Source organism: Diceros bicornis, chromosome 1 (genome assembly GCF_020826845.1).
Source record: "Diceros bicornis minor isolate mBicDic1 chromosome 1, mDicBic1.mat.cur, whole genome shotgun sequence".
NCBI lineage: Eukaryota > Metazoa > Chordata > Mammalia > Perissodactyla > Rhinocerotidae > Diceros > Diceros bicornis.
In genome coordinates this window covers 60,202,572-60,225,289 of record NC_080740.1, presented here as the reverse complement: position 1 = coordinate 60,225,289, position 22,718 = coordinate 60,202,572, and the positions used below count along the sequence as shown (strand labels likewise).

At 37.3% G+C, this 22,718-nt stretch overlaps 1 protein-coding gene across 2 annotated transcripts in view; it reads right to left on the bottom strand.

The window, feature by feature from the left end:
* Positions 1 to 684: 684 nt before the first annotated feature.
* NDFIP1 (Nedd4 family interacting protein 1) overlaps positions 685 to 22,718 on the bottom strand; it is a 63,040-nt gene continuing 41,006 nt past the window's right edge. For both annotated transcript variants that reach the window (XM_058542953.1, XM_058542961.1), the window contains exons 2-8: positions 22,258 to 22,345; positions 17,645 to 17,775; positions 14,424 to 14,511; positions 13,242 to 13,366; positions 10,961 to 11,027; positions 7,519 to 7,624; positions 685 to 1,726 (exon numbers count right to left, since the gene is read on the bottom strand). In XM_058542953.1, coding sequence (XP_058398936.1) covers positions 7,521 to 7,624; positions 10,961 to 11,027; positions 13,242 to 13,366; positions 14,424 to 14,511; positions 17,645 to 17,775; positions 22,258 to 22,345 — 603 coding nt within the window. In that variant the 3' untranslated portion in view covers positions 685 to 1,726; positions 7,519 to 7,520. The remainder of the gene's footprint in view (positions 1,727 to 7,518; positions 7,625 to 10,960; positions 11,028 to 13,241; positions 13,367 to 14,423; positions 14,512 to 17,644; positions 17,776 to 22,257; positions 22,346 to 22,718) is intronic.

Below are 22,718 nucleotides of genomic sequence, written 5' to 3'. Positions count from 1 at the left end.
ACAACTCTAAACAGACTGCCTGTGCTGATCCTGGATGTTCACAAGCACCAGATAAACGAACACTTGCAGCCATTATACCATGCTAGTGCTGGTTTGTGTAGTTATTTGACCATCTTGCTGCATTTTTTCTTTATATTTTATTTGAGTAAGTGGAAGAGGGAAAAAAATCAAATGGCTGATATTGTAAGAACCACTGGGCTCTAAATTTAACACAACTGAGACAAGAATAGAAATCAGGAGGAATGAGGAAATCTTTAGCCTCAACTGGGTGCTCACAGGACGTAAAACAGTTGGCTGTGTTCAACTGAGAAAAAGGGCAAATGCAGGGAATGTACTGGAAAATACTGGAAATAAATTATCCTAAGATTATGTCTAAAAAATGAAGCATAATTGGGAATTCCCAATTATGTATTATGTAGAGATTTAAGATCTCTACAACTCCTCCCTATTTTAGCCGATTATCTTTTGCAGAACCAGTTTTCACATATATTTTTAGGAATGTATTGAGTATATGAAAGAAGAAAACTTCCTGTGCTGAAAAAGAAGGAAAAATTGGCCTAAGACCAATTTTTTTATATTTACTGAATAATTTGGTATGAGTCTGTTTTGAATGAAGATTAGAAAAAACTGCCTTAGCAATCAACAGATGCAAACCAAGAAATTAAACACTAATCTACAGCAAAAGTTGCTACACAAGAAACGTTTATTAATGTTCTGTTGTATTTACAGTTTTAACATAGCAAACCAAGGTGAATTACCACTTGGCAGAAAGCACATCATTCTACATTGATAACGCATAGGTTTCTGCTAACACATTGTAAAAGCTAGTAATACAGTATGTTAGGGATCATCTCAAAAGTTCCATGCTAATTCTTTCTTTGCTCCTAGTACCTAATACCCCCTCTACTCTCAGCCCCAGGCTTAATCATCAGGAGACAAAACAAAAAGAAAAAAAGGGGTAGAGACTCTAATCACACAGAAAGTGTCAAGAACCGCATTTTAGTAATTAAGTTGCATTTGTCCTGGTCTTTTCTATTTTATGCAGTGACAACACCTTTACAATCCCTTAGGTACACGACACAGAACAATAAGGTACTGCAAAATTTAGAATACAGACTACAAAAAATTAATGCTTTTTATTGACCAATTAAGAACATATTCTTGACCACACCTTAAATGTATTTTGCACTATGATTTTGCTTCCAGATGTTCACAACTGAATAAATTTCTAGATTAATTTTAACAGCAAATATGGATTACGTGCAGAAAAGCAGTCATAACAAAAGTTTTAACTTTTGAGAAAATCCCTTTAAAATGGCCAGCATTATACATATCTTACACTAAAATATTTAATTCCAAATTCATTTTGAGATGGAGGATGAATAAAGCAAGATTGCCCCCTACTGACTACAGGGACAAGGCTCATGCTATTTAAAATGACTACAAACAACAGATAAGGCATTATTAATACATCACAGACTTGATTGCGAGAGCTTTTTCAAACATTAACCACTAATGATTCGATGATTACAGAATTCTGCATTAACTATTAAAATTTTACACCTAGGAACAAATAGAGAGAAATGATCTTTTTCAACAGTACTTTATTTTTTTAAAGCAGGTGATTATTCCTCTGTGTTCTGCATCTTGATTCACTTCCTGCAGGTGTTCTCTTGCTTCTGGAGAGAGAATTCATAAACGCAGGAAGGCCTTTGCCAGAAAACATCTGCCAGAGAAGGATATTGAATATTGAAACTCAAGTTAGCTTGTTATTCTGGCTAAGAGGAGGATGCAGTCACAAAGGAAGGCAGGATGTTTGGAGACACAAGAAGTACATTTTAACATAGCTTTAAGATTACTATACACTGACATCACAGTATTCAATAAACATTAAAATTTCAGCTCTTAACATTATCAAGGACTCAAGAACTAGAAAGAACCTGAATGCTTTCTCTAAATCCCATGAGGTCAGGGGTCTCTCTCTCCAAACTTCCAACAAAAGAACAGAATGCAAGTAGCACTTCCTTCGCCCCACACTTAACCTCAACAGCACTGACTGAAACTGGCGGACAAAGAGACAGCAGAATCCAAGTACACAGGTAATCTTCCTAATACACCTAAAGCTACTGTTTACCCTGTCAATTCTGCCAGATCTCACACCAGGAAGACTTCCAGTAAGGATGCCAATGATGTCATGCTGTACTGAGAGCATGGCAAATTAAAAAATGACTGTAAACTTATAGGTATCACAGATACTTGTTTTAATCAATTAGAAAAAAAGTCAATGTATTTTTGGGCATGTATCTCTAAAAAAAAAAAAAAAAGATATACGAAGCCCCAAACTAATTTTTAAAGAGGAATATATATGACTGAAAGAAATACTCTCAAAATAACGTCCATACATGTTGTTACATGCAGTTTTCATCTAATACTATGAGGCATTTCTGTACTGGCATAATTGTTTTGGTTCTCATGGAAACAACGGGAAAAGGTACAAGCAACTTCCTATATTAATGCTAACACTAAAGAGATGCATTAACTACATAACAAATATTTACTGAGAAACTACTTTGTGGTACCGTGCACCAAGTGAGAGTTGGATGGACTCACATACAGGCCCTTAGCTTACTCTTCCATCTTCCCAAACTGCTGGAAAAGCCACAAGCAGCCCTTTTATATCTTTTCTGATTAGACTACTGCATAAATCTTTAAACAGCCAATAAAATGCAGAGAAGCTGCAACACTGGAGGATATTAACATATTCTTTTTAAACTGTTAATGTTTTCCCAAACTCCAAATTGAGTTGGTGTTTTGATTTGAAGTAAACCAATGATACTGACACAAGAGCAAATTTCTTTAGATTGAGAGACCTCAGAATGCACAGGGACAAAGACACAAGAATATACGGAACTCTAAAAGCCAAACAGAAGCAAAAAGAAAATGGGTAGACTGATGTCAAACAGAGGGGTTTGCAATGAGGCTAGCCTCATTACAAACCTAAGTAACTTCAGTTGTATCAGTTTCCACTAATAGATGAAAACTGATATAACATTAGAGTTATACTATTACATCAAAACATTAGCGTTTGCACGAACACATGATACAGTCCAGATAACTACCTGGACATTTTCCTTAGTTCATGCTGCTTCCACAGACATAAACTAGCTTTAATAGATCCCTCCAGGTCAGAGCCACACAACAAACATTAAAAATCCATTAAAAGTACCTAGAAAGGTTACTAATGAGTGATCTCAATTACCATACAGATTCCAAATGAAAAAGATTACTAGACAGGCACTCACTGCTCTCTGTCTAAGACCTGGAGGCCTGTTCAGACCAACTTGACTCACTAGTTGTTACAAAAACAATGGTGGAACACGAAGTGGAGGACAGATAGGCTTTAGGGACTGTGGACATCATTACTAAACTGTAGATCAGATCGCTTCAGAAACAAAAGGAATCCAACAGCCTACAGATCATTTAATTTCAAGAGGAGGACAACCATTTCTTCTTGGACATTATGTGAATTTTTTTAGCAAAAGTTTCACTGGAAATATTTCTGTCTTGCTACTTTAACACAGTCCAATAAATCAAACTTTAACTTGAAGTGAATTTCCTTTAATAAAATAAGAGAAGTATTAAGGAGGAGGGGGAAGATTATAAAAAAGGAGAAATTGGAAGCATTTATCATCACATGGAAAAAAGTTAAAATATCTGATGCCTAATAGGTATAGCTCACCCGGTCATAGCAATCACTCATTAGGAAGGGCCCTATCTCATTAATGCCAGGGCTTACAAATGCTCTTTCCTCCTACTTCACATGTGGCTAAAATAACAGAATTTAAAATCTATTATGCTTCCTATGTCATGTGCTTTTGTAGTAGTAGTAAGATACCAGCTAACTGTGTGACCACCTTACAGCCACTGTAGCCAACCCCTCAATTACCTGTCAGCATCAGAGGAAGTGGTACTCCATAAAAATTTATTTTCCAGTTAACTGGTAAATAAGAAAAAGTATGAACATTTTATATTTTTGCGCTTTTCAGAGAAAGATCTTTCTAAAAGGTATCTGTTTCTTTTTAAACAACACAGAAGGAACATTTTGTTGCTCTGCTTCCTCACAGGCACACACTTCTCTCTGATGCCACTCTGCCCACCTCCAGCAGTTCCTTCTGGCTTCTCTTGCTGTGGGGTAGGAAACCACATTTCCTTTTTTAAGCTTAAATGAGCTCCGAAAGGGAACCTGAGAGCTGCCCTATGACAGCAGTGCATGAGCTTAGTTTCAGCTTCTGTAACATCTACTTTTGCTGATTAGAAGAGGCTTTTTGGGGTCATTTTAAGGTTTGTTTATGTGTACTATATTTTGGGTAACCCGAATAGAAAAGTCACTATTCTTATACCTTTTTCCAGTAAAATGCCAGATCTTAGTACAACATGGGAATTAAGTTCTTTTTTGTTATAGCAAAGTTATTTTCAAAATTCCCTACCTGTGTCTTTCCGGCAAAAAGTAAGCATACAGCTAGCTTCTCACTAGTGACATTTCCATTAAAGAAAGTAAGAAGTCTCAATGAAAGAAAATAAAATCTTCATACTTTATGTGATGGTTTTCTAGCACATCTTCAAACTAAATTAAACTACATTTCCTCTGAACTAGAGGAAAAAACATTCTACATTTAGATCTGGATGGCCAGTTCTTACCCAGTCAATGGACAAAAGAAATTCAGTCCCATGAGATATTATGGCTTTTCAGGTTCCCTCTGGGGATACTGAAAATTAGTAAGGAAGTCATTAGAATTCTAAATGCTGCTCTAAGTCCCCAAACCCTTAATTTAGAGCTCTGAGTGCTCTGGGCATGTCAGGAATGATTTCAAATCAACTAGAATATCAAAGTCAGAGAGAGAAGCAAAGAAATCCTACTATGCCCTCCAATACCTCTAAGTTCCTGACAACTCCTAGAGTACTAGAAGGCTTCTGACTCCAAAATACAGAGAACAGCAGGCCTATAATTTTCCTTCACAGCTCCAATAGCGTTATTACTAAGGACTGCCTACTTCTAAATCACAGCCCTAAAGATGCTTTAACATTTAGATACTCCCATAAAACATTTCAGAAATTTTAGAAAATCAAAAAAAAAAAAACCAGTAACAACAAATTTTATAAACAAAAAACCCTCAATAAAGTCCCTAACAATACACGAAAGCTGAGAAGATCAGGCTTTTCTCTCAACCTGGTTATTTGCTATGTATTAGAAGCAAGACGAAGAAGGTGTGCAATCCCTAATAAAGATGGAAATTTCCTTCTAACTAAAGAATGAACAGACAGAGTGTGATCTCAGTCCGTTAGAAATTCAAAGCTGTCATTAGACTAGAACTACAGAATCTAAAGAAGGAAAGGAAAGGAAAAAGGAAAGAAAAAAGGAAAAGAAAGAAAGAAAGAAATCTGTCCCCTCAGGATATTCTGGGCACTGAGGGATGAGGGGAACTCTGCAGGTGATCTCAGCACCCCCTGTAAGAAGGAGAACTGTGGCCACCCCAGAGAATTATCTCTTGAGTCTTTGGTAGGTAAGCGTTAAACCTAAGGCTTGGAAGTAACTATAAATTTTAACCAGACACGTAGAGCAAAGAAACAAGACAACAATAGTAATTACATAAAACTGCACAGAACACCTGACAAGCCTCTTAAAATCAGGATGTCCTGGACACAAAGACACATGGCAGGCATTAGAGCCTTGGCCAGTGGGGTCAATGTCCATCCGAGTTCAGACTCTGTAACCTAATTCAAATTCAGGACATGCCACACACTTTTAAATATGCAATAAAAGATTCCCTTTCTTAAAAAAAAATAATAATTATAAACACAGCACGCTTGATGACTAAAGTTTTTTTTCAAATAAAAGTACATACTCCCTTGAAGAAAGCGACTTTAACCAACGCAAGTGTAAGTTTTTTATATGCTTTAACTTTCTAAGAAATGCCTTATGAATATACTCCACCATGCATGTACGTGAGCTTATCTATCATTTAACCTTGTTACTTCCATAAGCACATTTAATTACGCATATAAAGTGCTTAATACAGTATCTCATATATGGAAAAGTTGAAAATGTTAGTTATTATTATTATACCATGCTTGAAAAAAATTGTTACATTCAAGAAGCTCTCATCATATTACTCTGTTGCTTAAAAACTTTCAATGCTGTCCCACCACCTGGCAAATTAAATATGGTCGATACTTTTTTTCTAGAAGCAAACATCCTGAGACCACTAAGAATCTTCAAAATTGAGAACTCCACTCTTAGCATATGATTACCTATATAAACTATGATAACCCAACACAGAATATGGAACAAACTGATGTTCACATAGGGTTAGACTTGCAGTGAGCCAACCTGTCACTGGGTTTAAAGGGCTGCTCTATGAATTCTGTGGTTCCACTGCAAATGGACTTAGTACTCAAGATATTTGAGAACACTGTCTCAACCTGGCTTTCCAGCCCTCAACCTCAACACTCCCTTATGCTACCATCAAAGTGCTGTCCGTGAGCAAGCTCCAGACCTCCTTGCCTCTTTCTGCTCTTCACTCTGCTTCAGTTGATCCTGAAATTCTTCCCCACCCTATTCAACTTTCACTAGTAGAAATTCTACCTTTCATTTAAGGTTTATCTCAACTGCTACACCCTTTACAAAGTCTTGCCTGGGGCCTTCAACTGGCCTGGCTCTAGATGTTGCTCAAGGCACCCCTCCACAATCCACCCCTCCTCAACCATCTTAAGGAACAAAGAGTAAAGTCCAGGGAGGCCTATTAGATCCTGCAGAGAGGCCTCTCTCTGGTGTACTCTTTCCCAAGATGTACTCTTTCCCAAGAGAGGGATCTCTCTCCGTTTTAACAGCTACTGATGTAAGATGCAGTCAGCCTCTGGGGAAAACCATGTGTGAATCAAAGAAGAGCCTGGGCAGGGCTTAGGCCTCCTGTTCTGGGCAGGAGAAAAGGCACTTTCTCTCCTTCTCTTCCTTGGGTTTGACCCTCCTTACCATCAGGGTGGTAACATCAGGGCGTGAACTGAAGAAGGGTACCAGGAAAGCCTCCCTGACTAATTTTAAGAGATGGAAACCTTTGTGGGCTTGCCAGTAGCCCAGGCAAAAGGAGTTCCAAAAGAAACTAAACGTTCCTAAAAGCTGGTCTCCCCCAGCCCCGGGATTTAGGGCCGTACACAATTAAGCTGAGAGATTAGGCCTGAAAGGCTCCTTCTCGATACTGTCCTCTGGAACCAGGACAACAGCAAGCAGTGGCTTCAGGATTCAAGATTCAAGATTCAAAGATCCAGGACCCTGAGTCCCAGCCAAATACCCTATCTCCTTGATGACTACTAAGCCCCTGCCTCTTCTGCACTGTCAGAACACGAGATAACATTTTCTCCTGTGGCAGTTTTTCTAACTTGACTCTACTCTAAACCCAAGGGAAATCTACACTGTATCACAGGATTACACTGGGACTAGGACAAAGTTTTTTTCTTTAATACCTTTAATAAATAAAGAGAACTCTGGTCCTGGGGAGATTTGAGAAAGTTTCTGGCATCTTCCGAACTTTTGCATAATTGATAAATCCTCTGAGAAACAGGAGAAAGCCTAATTCAAAAAACAAAAGTCAAGAATGAATTTATAATTTCCATATTAAGTCCCCTCCCCAGAAATATCCCTCTTGATAGCACTACTTCATCATTTTTCTGCTAAAAGCTATCAAAAACATGAGCAACTTCCCCAAAATTTCCAAAGCATTTCCACACCAAATTTTCCATTTCTCAATGAGAAGACATAATCTCAAGAGCCAAATAAAAGTCTCTTTTGAGCATTCAGAACCTAACTGGTCTAAAGAGGAAATAAAAAATAAGATGGGGCCAAACATCTACATTTGGAAGCCCCACTGAGAAGCATTTTCAAAACCTACCTTCTGAATTCCAAAAAAAGTATTCCAAGATAATTAACTCCAATTAAGAGAGGTTATAAACTGTTTTTCTTAAGTAAAAAAAAATTTCATCCTTTCTTGCCATGGGATTCTTTTTTTTTTTCCTGTCGACAGTATATAACATTGTCCACTAGATGTCAGGATCCCCTTACCTATTACAGCAATTCTTAGAGTCTCAACTCTAAACTCTATACTTCTCTATTCTTAAAAAATATATACAAATAGGGTACTTTGCCATTTATTTACCAGGCAGTAAAGGAGTAAGACTGATTTTGTATGGCTACACCAGCATGTATATGTTCACAGAAGTCTGCACCTCGTGGAAGAGTCAGCGGGGAAGGTGATGGGCCCTCCAATGGTAGCTCAGACACTCCTGGCCCTCCTCCTTCAGAGACAGATGGTCCCTGAGTCTTAGACACATTTTTTTTAACACCTTTATGGAGATATAATTTACACACCATAAAGTTCACCCATTTAATGTGTACAATTCACTGGCTTGTAGTATAGTTATGCAGTTGTACAACCAAAACCATAATCTAATTTTAGAATATTTTTACCACCCCAAAAAAAACCTATACCCATAAACAGTCACTCCCCATTCGCCTGCTCCCTCATCCCCTCCCCCCAGCCCTAGGCAACCACTTTATTTTGGATACATTTTCAAATACACTCAGTGGTGGAAAACTCTTTGTACTCAGATCGAATTGAATTTGGCAATAACCAAGAGTCATCAGGACTGAGCTCAGCGAACACCATTCTGTTTGGCACCAAAAGCAACAAGTGACTATAGAGTGGGGGTTGCCCCCTCAAACGTTGGGTGGGGGGATCCTAGTGAACTGGAGAGCACATAACTTGTATGGAAGAGACAGCTACAACTCAGCTCCAGTCAAAGGGTGGGTGCCATGTGGGAATACAGGCCAATTTTGCTAAATATTCTAATTTTTAAGAAAAGTAAAAAAAATTCAGACGTTTTATGTGAAAACTCTTGTTTTGCTTTGTTTCTGTGAGGAAGATTGGCCCTGGGCTAACATCTGTGCCCATCTTCCTCCACTTTATATGGGACGCTGCCATAGCACGGCTTGACAAGCAGTGCGTCGGTGCGTGCCCAGGATCTGAATCTGCGAACCCCGAGCCACCTAAGCAGAGTGTGCACACTTAACCCCTGCGCCACTGGGCTGGCCCCAAAACTCTTGATTTTTAAATGATGGCAACTAATAAAAACACTTCTGAAAATCACTGTGAAACAAACCAACCACAACTACAGGTTAGATGTAGCTTATGAGCTGCCAGCTTGAGAGCTCTGTGTAGAGCTGGCCCTTACAGGAAAAACTCCCCCAAAATTGGTTTTTTCTGCAAGAGAAGTTCCAAAAAAGACCCAAACATTGGATCCAAATGCACTAAGTACATCCGAAGTCACCATTTTTTGTTTACTAGTAAGCAGTAAGATAACAAGAATGATCCATTATAAAGTATTATAAATTCATCTCCCATGAAACTTTAATATAGGAAGGAAATCGGTCCATTAAATTTCTTTACATTATCTATGCTGTCAAAAATCAACATGAAAATATGCTTAATGGCCGTTCTTTGATCCATTCAGGATTTGCTCGCTTGGACTTGAGGCTTAAGAGACAAGGGGGAGCCAGCCTTTTTCTTAAAGATGCAATTTAGAGAATAAGCAAGCCAAGGAACTATTCCTCCAAAGTAACTCTCCTATAGCTCATTTTTATTATTAAGCTTCTCGGTAATCAAGGGAGGGAGAAAAAAATCACTATTTCTCTTTCCTTGGAATTCCAGTGACTATTAGTAGAGTAGATGCTATTGGGGAGGTGGGGGATGATGTGATGGGTGACGTGTATTTTCAAAGGAAAATTTAGGGTCAGCAAGGCATGGCTGTCACCCTAGGCAAAGCAGGTAGGTCTTGAATGTATTAAGCACCTGTTGGGCATGGGTTCTACACTATGCTAGCTAGACCCATTAGCAGCACTGCCACCAAGGATCTTAATTAAGGAGGGAACAAGAAGGCCCAAAACAGGAGATAGGAAGAAGTAGTGTCGAGGAAGCGGGGCAAGGCAATTAGCCCATCTTTAGGAGCCATGCTATTGTTGGCCGTGCTATTGTTTTGTAGAAATGACAGCAGTGATAGTAGTCTGTTATTGTATCATATATATTTCTTCACAAAGAATGAAGAAGCCAACAGTATTCACCTCAATGTCTTTTGTTTTAAAATGTCTTGGAAGAAAAAATTTTAAAACAAACGTTTAGACTAAAAAAATATAATCTTAAGCCCAACAACCTGCAATGCCTGGTATATTTAAAAAAAACAAAAAGTCTCCTTCTTGGAAGGGGGTGGGCACAAGGGGTGAAGGGGCACATTTATATGGTGACTGACAAATAATAATGTACAACTGATATTTCACAATGTTATAAACTATTATGACCTCAATAAAAAGAAAAAGTCTCCTCCTCGTTGCAAAATAATTCTTATTCTCACCAACAGTGAACTAAAGAATTCTGGAAACCCAATAGTGGTTCTTCCGGAAGTTATGTCTAGCAAGGCTATACATCTTCTGTTTACTACTGACAGATCCAACTGAAGATGGGCCACATACACTCATGAGTAGTTCAATTGGATACAATACACCTATAAGCAATTTGAGGTTAAGTTTGTGTACCCTTTGTGGCAATAACTTACAAGGAGCAAAAAAATCCACAGACTATGAAGTCATCTTACCAGTGTGCCCCACTGGTCACATGGGGAACCTGAGAAGTATGAATGAATACATAAGGAAAAACCAACCACCACTAAGAGACATTTTATTAACATGCATGTTATTCTGATGGTGACAATCTTTAAGAGAGAAGTATTTTTAAAATTATATGTATTATTGCTAATATATTACCGTATAGTAAGTGATATGAGGGTTTACTAAAAGTAATTTTACTTCTAAAATTTAACATAATTTTTTCTCTCCTTTGTCTATGTTAAAAGCACTTACCTAAAACCAGGAACACCCACCAGAGCCAGTACTGACCATCAAAATATCCAGGGAAATAGGTGGAAAACTGAAAAATAAGCAAAATATTTTATAGCAGCTTAGCAGACACAATTTCATTTTAACTTAAGGGCATACAAAACATAAGACTTTATTTTTTATGCTAATGCTGTCATTTAGCTCTTACAATAATTTTTTAAAATAAGTGAAAGTAGTTTATACATTACTGATTTGAAATGGTTACAATATATGCAAATATATTTCCTTTCATGGAAAAGCAATCTTGAAATATGATAGCTTTCAGCTTTTATAGACTCCTTGTTTTGAAAGTGCTCACATCTGTGTTTTTTTTAATCTTTTTTTTTTGCCCACATAATATTTTCCTTTCTAGAAATATGTTTTCATGATACTTTTACTTTGCTTACCCAGTGCCAAAACCAACTATTTGACCTTCTTTCTAATGAGCCCTGATTTTTTCCTCTTCCTCCAGCCATGCCTTGACCTTGGAAGCTTTATCACATACATCATGACAATCCCATTCCTTGGGACTGACACATGTTATTCTGTCCAATGGGAATCGAGGGCTGCTGAGAAGGTTTCCCCGCTCTTAAAGAGAAACGGAAGAGAAGAAATGGTTCCCTTTCTTCTGTTGAGCACCATTGAGTTTATGATATGATACCTGAAACTACCACAGCCATCTCAAACCTGAGGGAGGAGCAGCTGTACCAGGATGCTGAGCAGAGACGACCACTGTCCCTGATGATGTCAATGAAACACTGATGTGACTAACCTCCCTCCAGGGCAGGACTTGTTTTCATGGGAAATCAATTTTCCCCACTGTTTTCTGAGTCATTTTGAGCTAGGTTTTCTGTTACTTGCAGACAAAGCCATCCTAGGATACTGATACAAGTTGATTCATTAAATTCAGTTTAAAAATTCAGTTAAAAATTTAGTAAAAAAAAAGATTGGTAACTAATTTTATCTCTGTTTTCTATTTGGGGCTTTGGTGTCCAAGAGTTTAACACGGTTTGAACATTAAAATATAGTATCTTATTTCTTAATAAAATAACAATTAAGACTTAGAGAAGGAATGAAAAGCCTCTTTAGAGCTTGGGTTCTTAACCTAAAGTCCGTGTTTTAGGTAAGTATATACCAGCTGCCTGGGGAAAAAGCCCATAACTTTTACCAGAGTCTCAAAGGAACTTGGAATCTTAAAAATGTTGACAACTTCTTTAGAATAAGTAAGTCTGAAAAACCCTGGGGTTAGTCAACAGCCATTAATTAGTTAATAAAGCCAATTTATGATGAACACATTGGTTTTATCTATAAAGTTGACCACAGCAATAAACTTATCTGAAATCAGAGAACACTTTAAGAGACTAGATCTTCTACAATTTAAATTACTTCACACAATTCTAACTTACTGGTAACTCCCAAATCACTGAGGATCTGTAATTTACTTTAGAGATGAGGCCCCCTAACGGTGTAGCACTTGTTAAACAGTTTTGGCTCCCCAAACATTTTGCCATAACCAATGATGCTACTGATAACCAATCCTGGAAGGGAGGAAGAAAGAGAACAAAGAAGAGAAGGAGGAAGGAGCGGGGCCGGCCCAGCCGCGCAAGCAGTTAAGTGCGCACACTCCACTGTGGCGGCCCGGGGTTCGCTGGTTCAGATCCTGGGCGCACGCCGACGCACCACTTGTTAAGCCGTGCTGTGGTGGCGTCCCATATAAAGTAGAGGAAGATGGGCACAGATGTTAGCCCAGGGCCAGTCTTCCTCAGCAAAAAGGAGGAGGATTGGTATCGGATGTTAGCTCAGGGCTGGTCTTCCTCACAAAAAAAAAAAAATAAGGAGGGAGAAAAGAGAGGGAAGGAGGGAAGAAGAAAGATAGACTTTAGTAGAATTAATAAGATGAATGCTTGCTTTTGATGAGACACCAAAGAGGTAATAGCCTTCCTTTTTTATAAAAATAACTAATTTTAGAACAAACACGTATTATCATATTATAAACATTAAAAACAGAGAAAGCAGTTGGTGAACAATCTGTAGGACAGATGCCCTTGGACAACCAATATTCACTAAATTTGAATGCAAAGCTTGTATGCACGAACCAAGTGCAACTGATTTAGGTTCAACTTCATAAAACCAGAAAAAAGACAAACAAAAATCATTTTAAAGGTTGAGACAATGCACAAAACGCAAATGAGAAAAAATCAAATATTCAAAGTTATTCTACTTATTACCTCTCTATAGAGTCTATCTTTTCTGATGTACAACTTACCCTGACAATCAGGATCCACTTAATTAGAGAGAGACCAAATCCTGAAATGGCCCCATACCTTCCTGCAGCTGAGGTGGTCAGACAAAAAGACAGGAAAAACCCAATCCAGTTAAAGAGGAATGCCACTGTAAAAGCAGAGAGGAAACAAAGAGGTCAGCCACGTCCTGTTTCCCAAGGAGCAAGAGTGCCCTCTACCTTTGCTTCTGCTTAAGTGGCCTTTCCAGAGATAAAAGACAGCCCCGCCTAACCTCCAGAACCCTTACCCCCACCTCCCCAAAACATCTATCCTTCTGTCTTCCTCCCAAAAGCAAATAAGAAAATAAGCTCTCTGAATATCAGGTGTTACACTGTTATATCTAATGCTATTCACTTTCAAAAATGTCTTAGCATTCACCAAACCGTATACTTATGACTTGTGCCCTTTACTGTATATTACACTTCAGTAAATAAATGCCTTGAACATTAAATTAGTGACCCCAAATAATTTGATTCAAGTCATTCATCCTCCTGCTTCTATGAATTTTGACAGCTTATGTAACATCACCTCTAAAAGCGCTGCATTTCCTTTATATCTTTTTAATATAGCAAATAAAAGAAATAGTTGCTCACTTCTAAGTGAGGCATATGGAAAGATAAATGCAAAATAACATCAAGGGGGAGAAAATCCAGCTGACTTTGATCTGTTAGAAAATAGAAGCTCGCAGGGACCGGCCCCGTGGCGTAGCAGTTAAGTGCGCGCGGGCTCCACTGCTGGCGGCCCAGGGTCGGATCCCAGGTGCGCACTGATGCACCACTTGTCAGGCCATGCCATGGCGGCGTCCCATATAAAGTGGAGGAAGATGGGCACAGATGTTAGCCCAGGGCCAGTCTTCCTCAGCAAAAAGAGGAGCAATGCTAGGGGCGCTGCAGACCTGAAAGATGAGGCTTAGCTCACGTAAAAATGCAGCATCCCCATAACTGCCTTAATTATATTTTCCACAGATATTCATAGAAATAGAAGATGTAGTGAAAGGACATTAAGATAAAGGTGTACTAAGCTCTGAATATCTCAGTAAAAGGCATCAAATAAATATAATGTATTAAAATATTAGCTCAGCTAGTTATTTTAATTCAGTCAGATTCACCCATAATCTAAAGCACTCTGGTTTGTGGAAAGTGGCTCTGCCATGTGTAAATACTTACTGAAAAAAGTTAACATGAAAATCCCATCATTTCCTATCCTCAGCTGGTCCGCATCATCAAAATCATCCCGACCCACAAAATCCTCATCCTAAATGAAAAGAAAAACAATACGGTAAATCACAATGAATTATTTCTAGGCAAAAGAAAGACATCAAGAAAAATAGAGAAAGGGACAAAAGTGAGTACCAGGAGAAAACGTACTGCTTTGGCTCAATTAAAAATGTAGCACTAAGGCTCAGTATGTGTTAAAAATTTTGTCTTATAAGAAAAAGATATAATTAGAGAAAAGACAAATCTTTCCTCTATCTCTAGTTTTCTAAATGAAAGGAATTTTTCATTTTATAACCAAGTTCTTTAACAATATACTTCAAATGTTATAATGTTTACAAAAAACTATTCACTCTTCCTTTTTTGTATATATCTAAAGAAAAGAAAAAGGAGAAAATTTATTCACACATTTGGCTGAAATTCTAGAATATCAGTAATCCAGGGCCTATTTAGAGCCCAGAATATTAGTAATCCAGAGCCTTAATGGAGATACAATTGACTAGCTCAAGTGCTTTATGAGACAGACATGGAGAAAAAAAGGGCAGCATGACCATACACGAAGAGTCTACAGAGCTGCCCGCTGCTCAACTCATAACCATTTGTTGACCTTGGTATACGTCTGAAACAACCTCACCTCCAATCTCACTGGCAAATAGGATCCCTTCCTTCCACCCTAACTTGAAAACATAGTATTGCAAGTCTAGAAGGAATACGATCTTGACCAACACTGACACCAACGTATGTAGCCTACCTTTTCAACTGATGTAGGTATGTGTTGAGATATTGAAATAAATGAATATACACTTAAAAGTAAAAGTAGACTTGTACACAGTCCAATGAGGGTTCCTCAAATAAAAAAAAAAAAACAAAAAAACTTTAGGGACAATCAAAACTTGCTCTACACAGAAAAGGGGCTGGGAAATCCATAAGGAGCTGTTAACAGTGGCTCCCCTGGGGAGTGGGAACTAGAGAAAGGGGAAGTGTCAGTGGCAGCTTGCATTTCTAACTTAACACATTTCCTCTACTGCTTGAAATTTTTACAAGAAAGTGTTTGTTTTATATTTTTCAAAAAACGAAATACCTGGTATTCTGACCGAAAACTAGCAAAATAAAAAAGGCTTTGCCAAATTAGAAACTAATACTGTTTTTTGCATAACTACTCAAAAGATATACTACAAAAATACATGTAATTTCAAATGATATTGCAAATGCCTTCTAACCGTTCTTCCTGTTGTTGGTATCTCTACTACCGGGTTTCCTCTTACAAACTGTTGCCAGGTTAATGTTTCTAAAACACCATGCTCGTCTTATCATACACCTGGCTTAAAAACTCTGAAGGATTCTGTGTGACCTACATACAAGTCTAAATGCCTCAGCCTAGCATTCCAAAGATTCTATAACCTACAGTTCTGGTCGCAAACTCTTTGCTTAAGCAAAACCAATTACCAAATGCAAAGAACCTGCTCTACACCTGGCTGAATTCACTTACTCTCTGGGCTTTTCCATCTGGAATGTTCTTATCTATCAAAGCTCGGGGCCCACTTCAAATCCCATCTTCTCCACAGTCACACAGTAAAAAGTCATAGTTCTTAAGGCTCACTGCTCTGTGCTACTGCTTAGATACGGGTATTTGTGGGCCTTTTCTCCAGCTGGATTTTAAGCTCTTGTATAGCAGGAACATTGCCTTATACAAAGCTTTCTACCTATCCACTGCAAAATACATGGCACATTGTATAAAAAAGTGCTCTATATATGTTTGCTGAATAAGAGAACCATTTAAGAGGTTTCTAAATATGTACACTTGTCAAATAAAGGTATTCTAAAGAGTTCTGTGATTAATCAGAGCTAATCTCCTGGTCTATTTCCAGTTACCATATATTCCAACAGGTTTACAGAGTACATACAAGAACTCTGGAGTCTCGAATATCTCGAATATTTGACTCTCACCTATGCTACTTATTACCTGTAAGACTTCAGGCAAATCTTTCTGGGCCTCAATTTTTGCAGCTGTAAAATGGAGATAATATAATCTCTATCTTGCGAGGTTATTGTGAGGACTGGAAACAATATATAAAATATATAAAAGCACCAAGCACAGTACCAAGCATGTCATTTGCTTCCAATACATGGTAATTATATTAAGACTATTTTGCCCTCAGACAAGAAGCTCCACGAGGGTTCTTAGCTTCTTCCTGGCACCTACAAGAACTGAATGCACATCACCATGTAGAATCAGCCTAGACTGGGCTTATAAACTATTATTTCTGCCAAGCAATGGTTTTAGAAGCTCCACCCCTCAGAGTAGGTGTGGTCTGTAAACAGTCCACTACCCTAAGGCCTGAACTTCTGGGGCCTGTGCCATTGCACTATGCAGACTGAACTTCTGTTCTTGTTCTTATCTTGCACTCTAGTTTCCTGCCAGAACTAGGGCCTGGGGCCCTGATCGACCCACATTCCTGGAGACTGGATCTGGCTCCTCATTCTCCTACCGTCCTGCCCAAGGTTCCTATCTGCATCAGCTTCAACCTGGATGAGGATTTATGAAACCACATCTACATCACTTATAGGTCTGACATCAAGAACCAAGAGTGCTCCAAAATCTCTATCTGGCTTTCATCACCCCCACCCCCACTCCCATGAACCAACATCAGGCCAGATGGAATCTGAATTCACTTTGCCCGTGAAGATGGCATGATCTGGACTGCTGGTGGCACAGGGTTCATCTAGATGATTGTTAGGGCCATTTTACGAGTTTAATTCTATGAAGGTACATTTATTTATTCTCTCCATAGATCTCCCCAGCAGCTATCTACCTAATACCAAAATAATAAGTGTGCAGAATCAAGGCAAAGTCAGTGTATCTCCCTAAATCAGCTCCTGCTCCAAGATGTTTCAGCCATGCCAGGAGACCTGAGACGGTGGTAGTTACTAGTAGAGACACAGGGAAAATGAGCTGGCTTGACTAGTGATTTTCTGCTCATTTGTAACTTTTACCTCACCATTTTCAGGAAGCGGTAAGAGTTTATTATCCCAGAAGAAAATGTACTTGTTTTTTAAAATTAGCTGTACATTTACTAAACAATACAATCATAAGTAATAAATAAAAAGCGGATAATGAAAAGAACTTAATTCCCATAAAGCCACCATTTGGTAAAAGGATGAACTGAACTTACTCTTCCAGGAACCAAAGGGATAGTAGCTTCAGCCTTGGTTCGCTCAGCTTCATCATAACTGGGCAGTGTTGTAGCCACATTGTAAGATGGGGGCTTCGGAAACCCAGACTCATCTTTGTAGTCAAAATATGCTGCAGAATAAAAAGGAAGTCACAATTATCTGATGATTAGCTGAACTGAGGAAGAAGAGGATTTCCACTAACTCAAGCAAACAAAAACCAGCCATCCCTCTAACTGTACATATAGAATAATTGAATCAAAAGAGGTTTATAGATGAATATAAGAGACTGGGAGTGGTTTTCAAATTTATCCACTTTTCAATTATTTAAATTCCACACTCACTTTGCCCTCCCTTCCAAGTGCTTTGAACACTTTTTTTTGACTGTTATGTGGTGTGTTCATATTAATAATGACATAAGGAAAATATTTAAGCTAAGAATACTTCACATGTGTGTGTCTGTGAATCTGTACCATGGTTTCCTCTCATTTACAAACAGAAAAAAGTTAAAATTCATTTCTCACAGGTTTATTTTACCACTTTGATTCTTTCACATTATTTTTACTATATATCATTTTCTATGACATGCCTAAGGTAACTAATTCAGTCACAGAACCATTATTTATCTGTATTAAATCTTTCATTTCCTCTTTTTAATGCTGCATCTTCACTCTCATTGACCTCTATTATAAAAGATTCAATAGTATTATTAGAAAAGATCTATTTATAAATGAATTAAATTTCTAAGCAAGTTTTGGAAAAACTTACGAATTTTGAAAAAATTCCTATCACTCATCAAGATTAACATTTTTCTTTCTTTTTTTCCTCTTTGGTTAATGGTAATTAACTTCCAAAATTTTTACTGTAATATATTCTCAAAATTATCAATCAATACAATTCACCTTATTAACAGAAAAAAGGAGAAAAATTCTATTGTCTTGACATGGGCAGAAAAAGCATTTGATAAAATTCAACAACTACTACAAATAAAAACACTCAGTAAATTAAGAATGAAAGAAAACTTCCTTAATCTGATCACAAGTCCTAAGAAAAACCTAGAGTAAACATCATAATTAATGTTAAATTACTAAAAGCTTTCTCCCCTAAGATTAGAGAATTAGACAAAAATGCCCACTACCACCACTTCTAATCAAACATTATCTTAGAGGTCCTATTAGTTGGTATGATATGGAGAAAAAGAAAAAAAAAAAAAAAAAAAAAAGGAGAAATACAAGACATAAGGATTGGAAAAGAAGAAATAATTGCCCTTAATCATGGATGACATGATTGCACATGTGGAAAATCCAAGAGTATGTACACAAAGCTATTAGAATTAATGTATGTATTTAGCAGTCTCTGAATACATAGTTAATGTAAGCCATCAACTGTATTTCCATATACCAGCAACAAATAAAAAATGAAATTATATACGGACCATTTACAACAGCACCAAAATATACTGACTACCTACAAATAAATCTAATAAAAGACGTGTAAGACCTTTATAATGAAAATTATAAAATACTGAGAGAAATTAAAGAAGACCTGAATAAAAGGAGGGTTATATCATGTTTACAGACTAGAAGAGGCAATATTATAGAGGTTAATTCTCTTCAAACTCACCCACAGATTCAGCGCAATCCCAACTAAAATTCTAGCAGGGTTTTGTTTTGTTCCATTTTACGGAAATTGGGAAGCTGATTCTAAAATGAATATGAAAATTCAAAAGGCCAAGAAGAATCAAAGGAATCTTTAACAACAAAAAGGCTAAAGGACCTACACTACCAGATGTCAAGATTATGAAGCTCTAGAATGAAGACAGTAGGGTACTGGCAAAAAAATAAACAGATCAAACAAGAGAATACTGAGTCCAGAACATGTCCACACATATATGGTCACCTGATTTCTGACAAAGGTGACACTGCAGTGCAGTGGAGAAAGAATGGTCTTTTCAATAAATGGTGCTGGACCAAATGGATATCCTTAAAAACAAATTAATCTTGACCACCACCTCACACTACACAGAACAAACAACTCCTGATGGAATGTAGATCTAAATGGGAAAAATAAAATATCAAAGCTTTTAGAAGAAAATACAGGAAAATGTGTTATTGAAACTAAAGCTTCCACATAATCCAATTTAAGGAATTTGGTTTTTTTCCATGTCAAAATAACTACTTAACATACAGACACACATACACATATACATTACAAAAATTCCATATATAATTTCTTCTTTACTTTTAATCAAATCATACCAAGAAGACATATGACAAATTGAAATGCACAGTTTGAATTAGTCCATTGCCATAGTAGTTCTGAACACATGAATAAAACTGAAAGCTATTACTTTAAGTTGAGGGAAATCAAGAACATTTTTATTCCCCTATTTCAAAAGATTCTTTTTAAATGGGATCCATCAATTTAGATACCTCATATAATTTAAGTTTCCATGAGAAGTTTCATGTGACAATCATTTCAAGTTTATTTAGTACATTCAAAATAAAAAAAATCCAATATTTTCAAATGTGTACACCACAAATTAAAATAACCATACGTAAAGTGAATATACAAAATAATGATTTGTGCTTTTTTTCCCCCACCAACACGTGTGCGCCATTCTGTTTCTAACCATTTTTCTCATAAATGAACTAGTAAGTACACACAGTCAACACTTACGTAAAAAAATAAGCAATGTTAATTTAACAAAGGGGAGAAAGGCCATTTTAGCCATTTTAGGTTTCCTTAAAAAAAAAAAACAGTCAAGTAAAAACGGAAAACTCCAGTTCATAAATAATCAAAAATTAATGTTTGTGAGTAACTTAACGATTTCTAAAAACATATTTCCCTGACACCTCATTTACGTGGAGCTCAAAGAGCTCAGCAGAAACCCAGGAAGTTAAGGGTTTTTTTTTTAATTGTTTTTTTTAAGGCCTCTGTGTAGTCAGATGAAACACCACAAAACCCAAAGTCTTTATTTAGGAGAGAGTTCTTTAGGCCTTATTCTAGAAATAGTTTACCTTTATACCCAATCTTAAGAAGTTTTGTTATTTGCTGTTGAGGTCCACAGCAAGATTAACAAAAACAAAAGAGTAAGAGGTAAAGGGACCTCACACCGACAGCAATGCCATCTGATGACCAGGGGGGAATTTAATTCTTGAGTCAAAAAGTTCTACAAATCTCAGTGAATAAAGGCATCACTGTACTACAGAACAGAATATCTGTCAGAGAATGTTCCTGATTGTAATCCCTAAATCATAAAGAAAAATTTAAACAAAGAATATGAGGTATAAGTGAATAAGGGAGAGAAGTTGTTTGAGAAAGATTTCTATCTAAAATGGTTAAAAGTTTTTACAATTACAGAAAGTAGAATCTCAGTTATTCAGGAAAAAATTAACTTCTAATGATTCTGGGTAGCTAAATTAAAGGATTTTATCATTAATAAAATGGGAATACAATTTATTATTAATCAGTGGAGGTTTTCGCTGGATGTACTTAATGGAAGACCAGAATATATAGTCTGGGCAGAAATGAGTGAATAGGGCATGGCATTGTGATTCTTTTCCAAGTCTTGCTGTTCTAGTCTTAATTTGATTCCATGAGGCACCCTAGAATTCTTCCAAAACCTTAAGTCAGCACTGTTAGTTTCAGATGCTTACAAATAAAAGAATCTTAACAAATACAAGGAGACAGGGTTCAGAAATTGAAGCCAGAGTAGAGGTGAGAACATAGGCGAGGGCCTATGTTCCTCCTAATTATAATGGCAGCGTCAGGACCACAGAGACTATCAATGGATTTAATCTCACATCAAATGACAATAGCTGCCCTGAGTGCCGTATTGAAAAGGATTCTAAGGCTGTGTTTGGGATGAATGCTGCCTTCAACTTGTCTATCTACCCTGGGTGTGGGTTGGGTTCAGTGGCAGCACCATGGGCCACGTACTTGCCACTCTGCCACAGTTCTGTTTTAGAGAACATGGAAAAGGTTCCAACAAAACTGGTCAACTTTCAGCAATTAAAACAGAACTGGTTATCAGGAAGCTCTAGTCCTCAACTATTGAGATTTTCTTTCTTCTCCATTCCTTCTACACATATATGTGAAAATTAAAAAGATAATCTGGCATACATGAGAAGACGAAAGGTTAATTAAGGAGGGCTTAAACTATGAGGAACATTTAAACTATGAGGAACAGGCTGAAAGAGTTGGGAGACTTCTAGTTTCTTTATTAAGAATTTACTAGCACAAAAGAAATCTAACATACTATAGTACCAAGTCATAGGTACTAGAACACAAAGAGCAAAACAGCTAATGAAGAAACTACAAAAAGGACAAAAATTAGGTGATCACCTGGCTGCTGAATTTCTACTTCCTTTATATTAAGAGTCTGTTGGAATAAAATTGAGTTCTGTAAAAACGCCACACTGAAATGGGGTTTTTATCTGTTTTTCAGAATAGTAATGAGTTTTTCTCACCTCAGGCTACAAACTAAAAATAACGTGCAAGACTTCTTAAGGACAGCTGAGGCAAAGGCAAATACCCGTAAACACTTACTAGACAAAAGTCTACGGCTAAGTGCATTTCAAGAGCTCAGCAGTCACCTCGCCCCGTTACCTACCTGCGCTCTCTGCAGAGATGCTGCTGTAAGGTGGAGGAGCGTCACCGGCAGCCTGCTCTGGCTCTCCAGGCTCTTCCTCATTCTGCAACTAAATAAACATTTCACATTTTAATGCAAGTATAAAGCCAGTTAGACAGAGAAGAATCTGAAAACCGGAATAGCCTTTCTGGAAAGCTATTTGGCAATATGTTTCAAAAGCCTTAAAATGTGCAAATCCTTCACAAAGTATTCTATTCCCATATTCTAAGGAGATAATCAAACAGGCAAAAAAGGTAAATATAAATGCCAATTCAGCAAAAATTACAAACAATCTAAATTCCAATCATGGGGATGTATTAAATAAATTACAATTCATCTCACAAAGAACTACTAAGCAGCCATAAAAAATGAAAATGAAGAAAATTTGATAGACATTCATGCTGTACTGTTACATGAAAAAAGCAAAATTTACCAAACAGTAC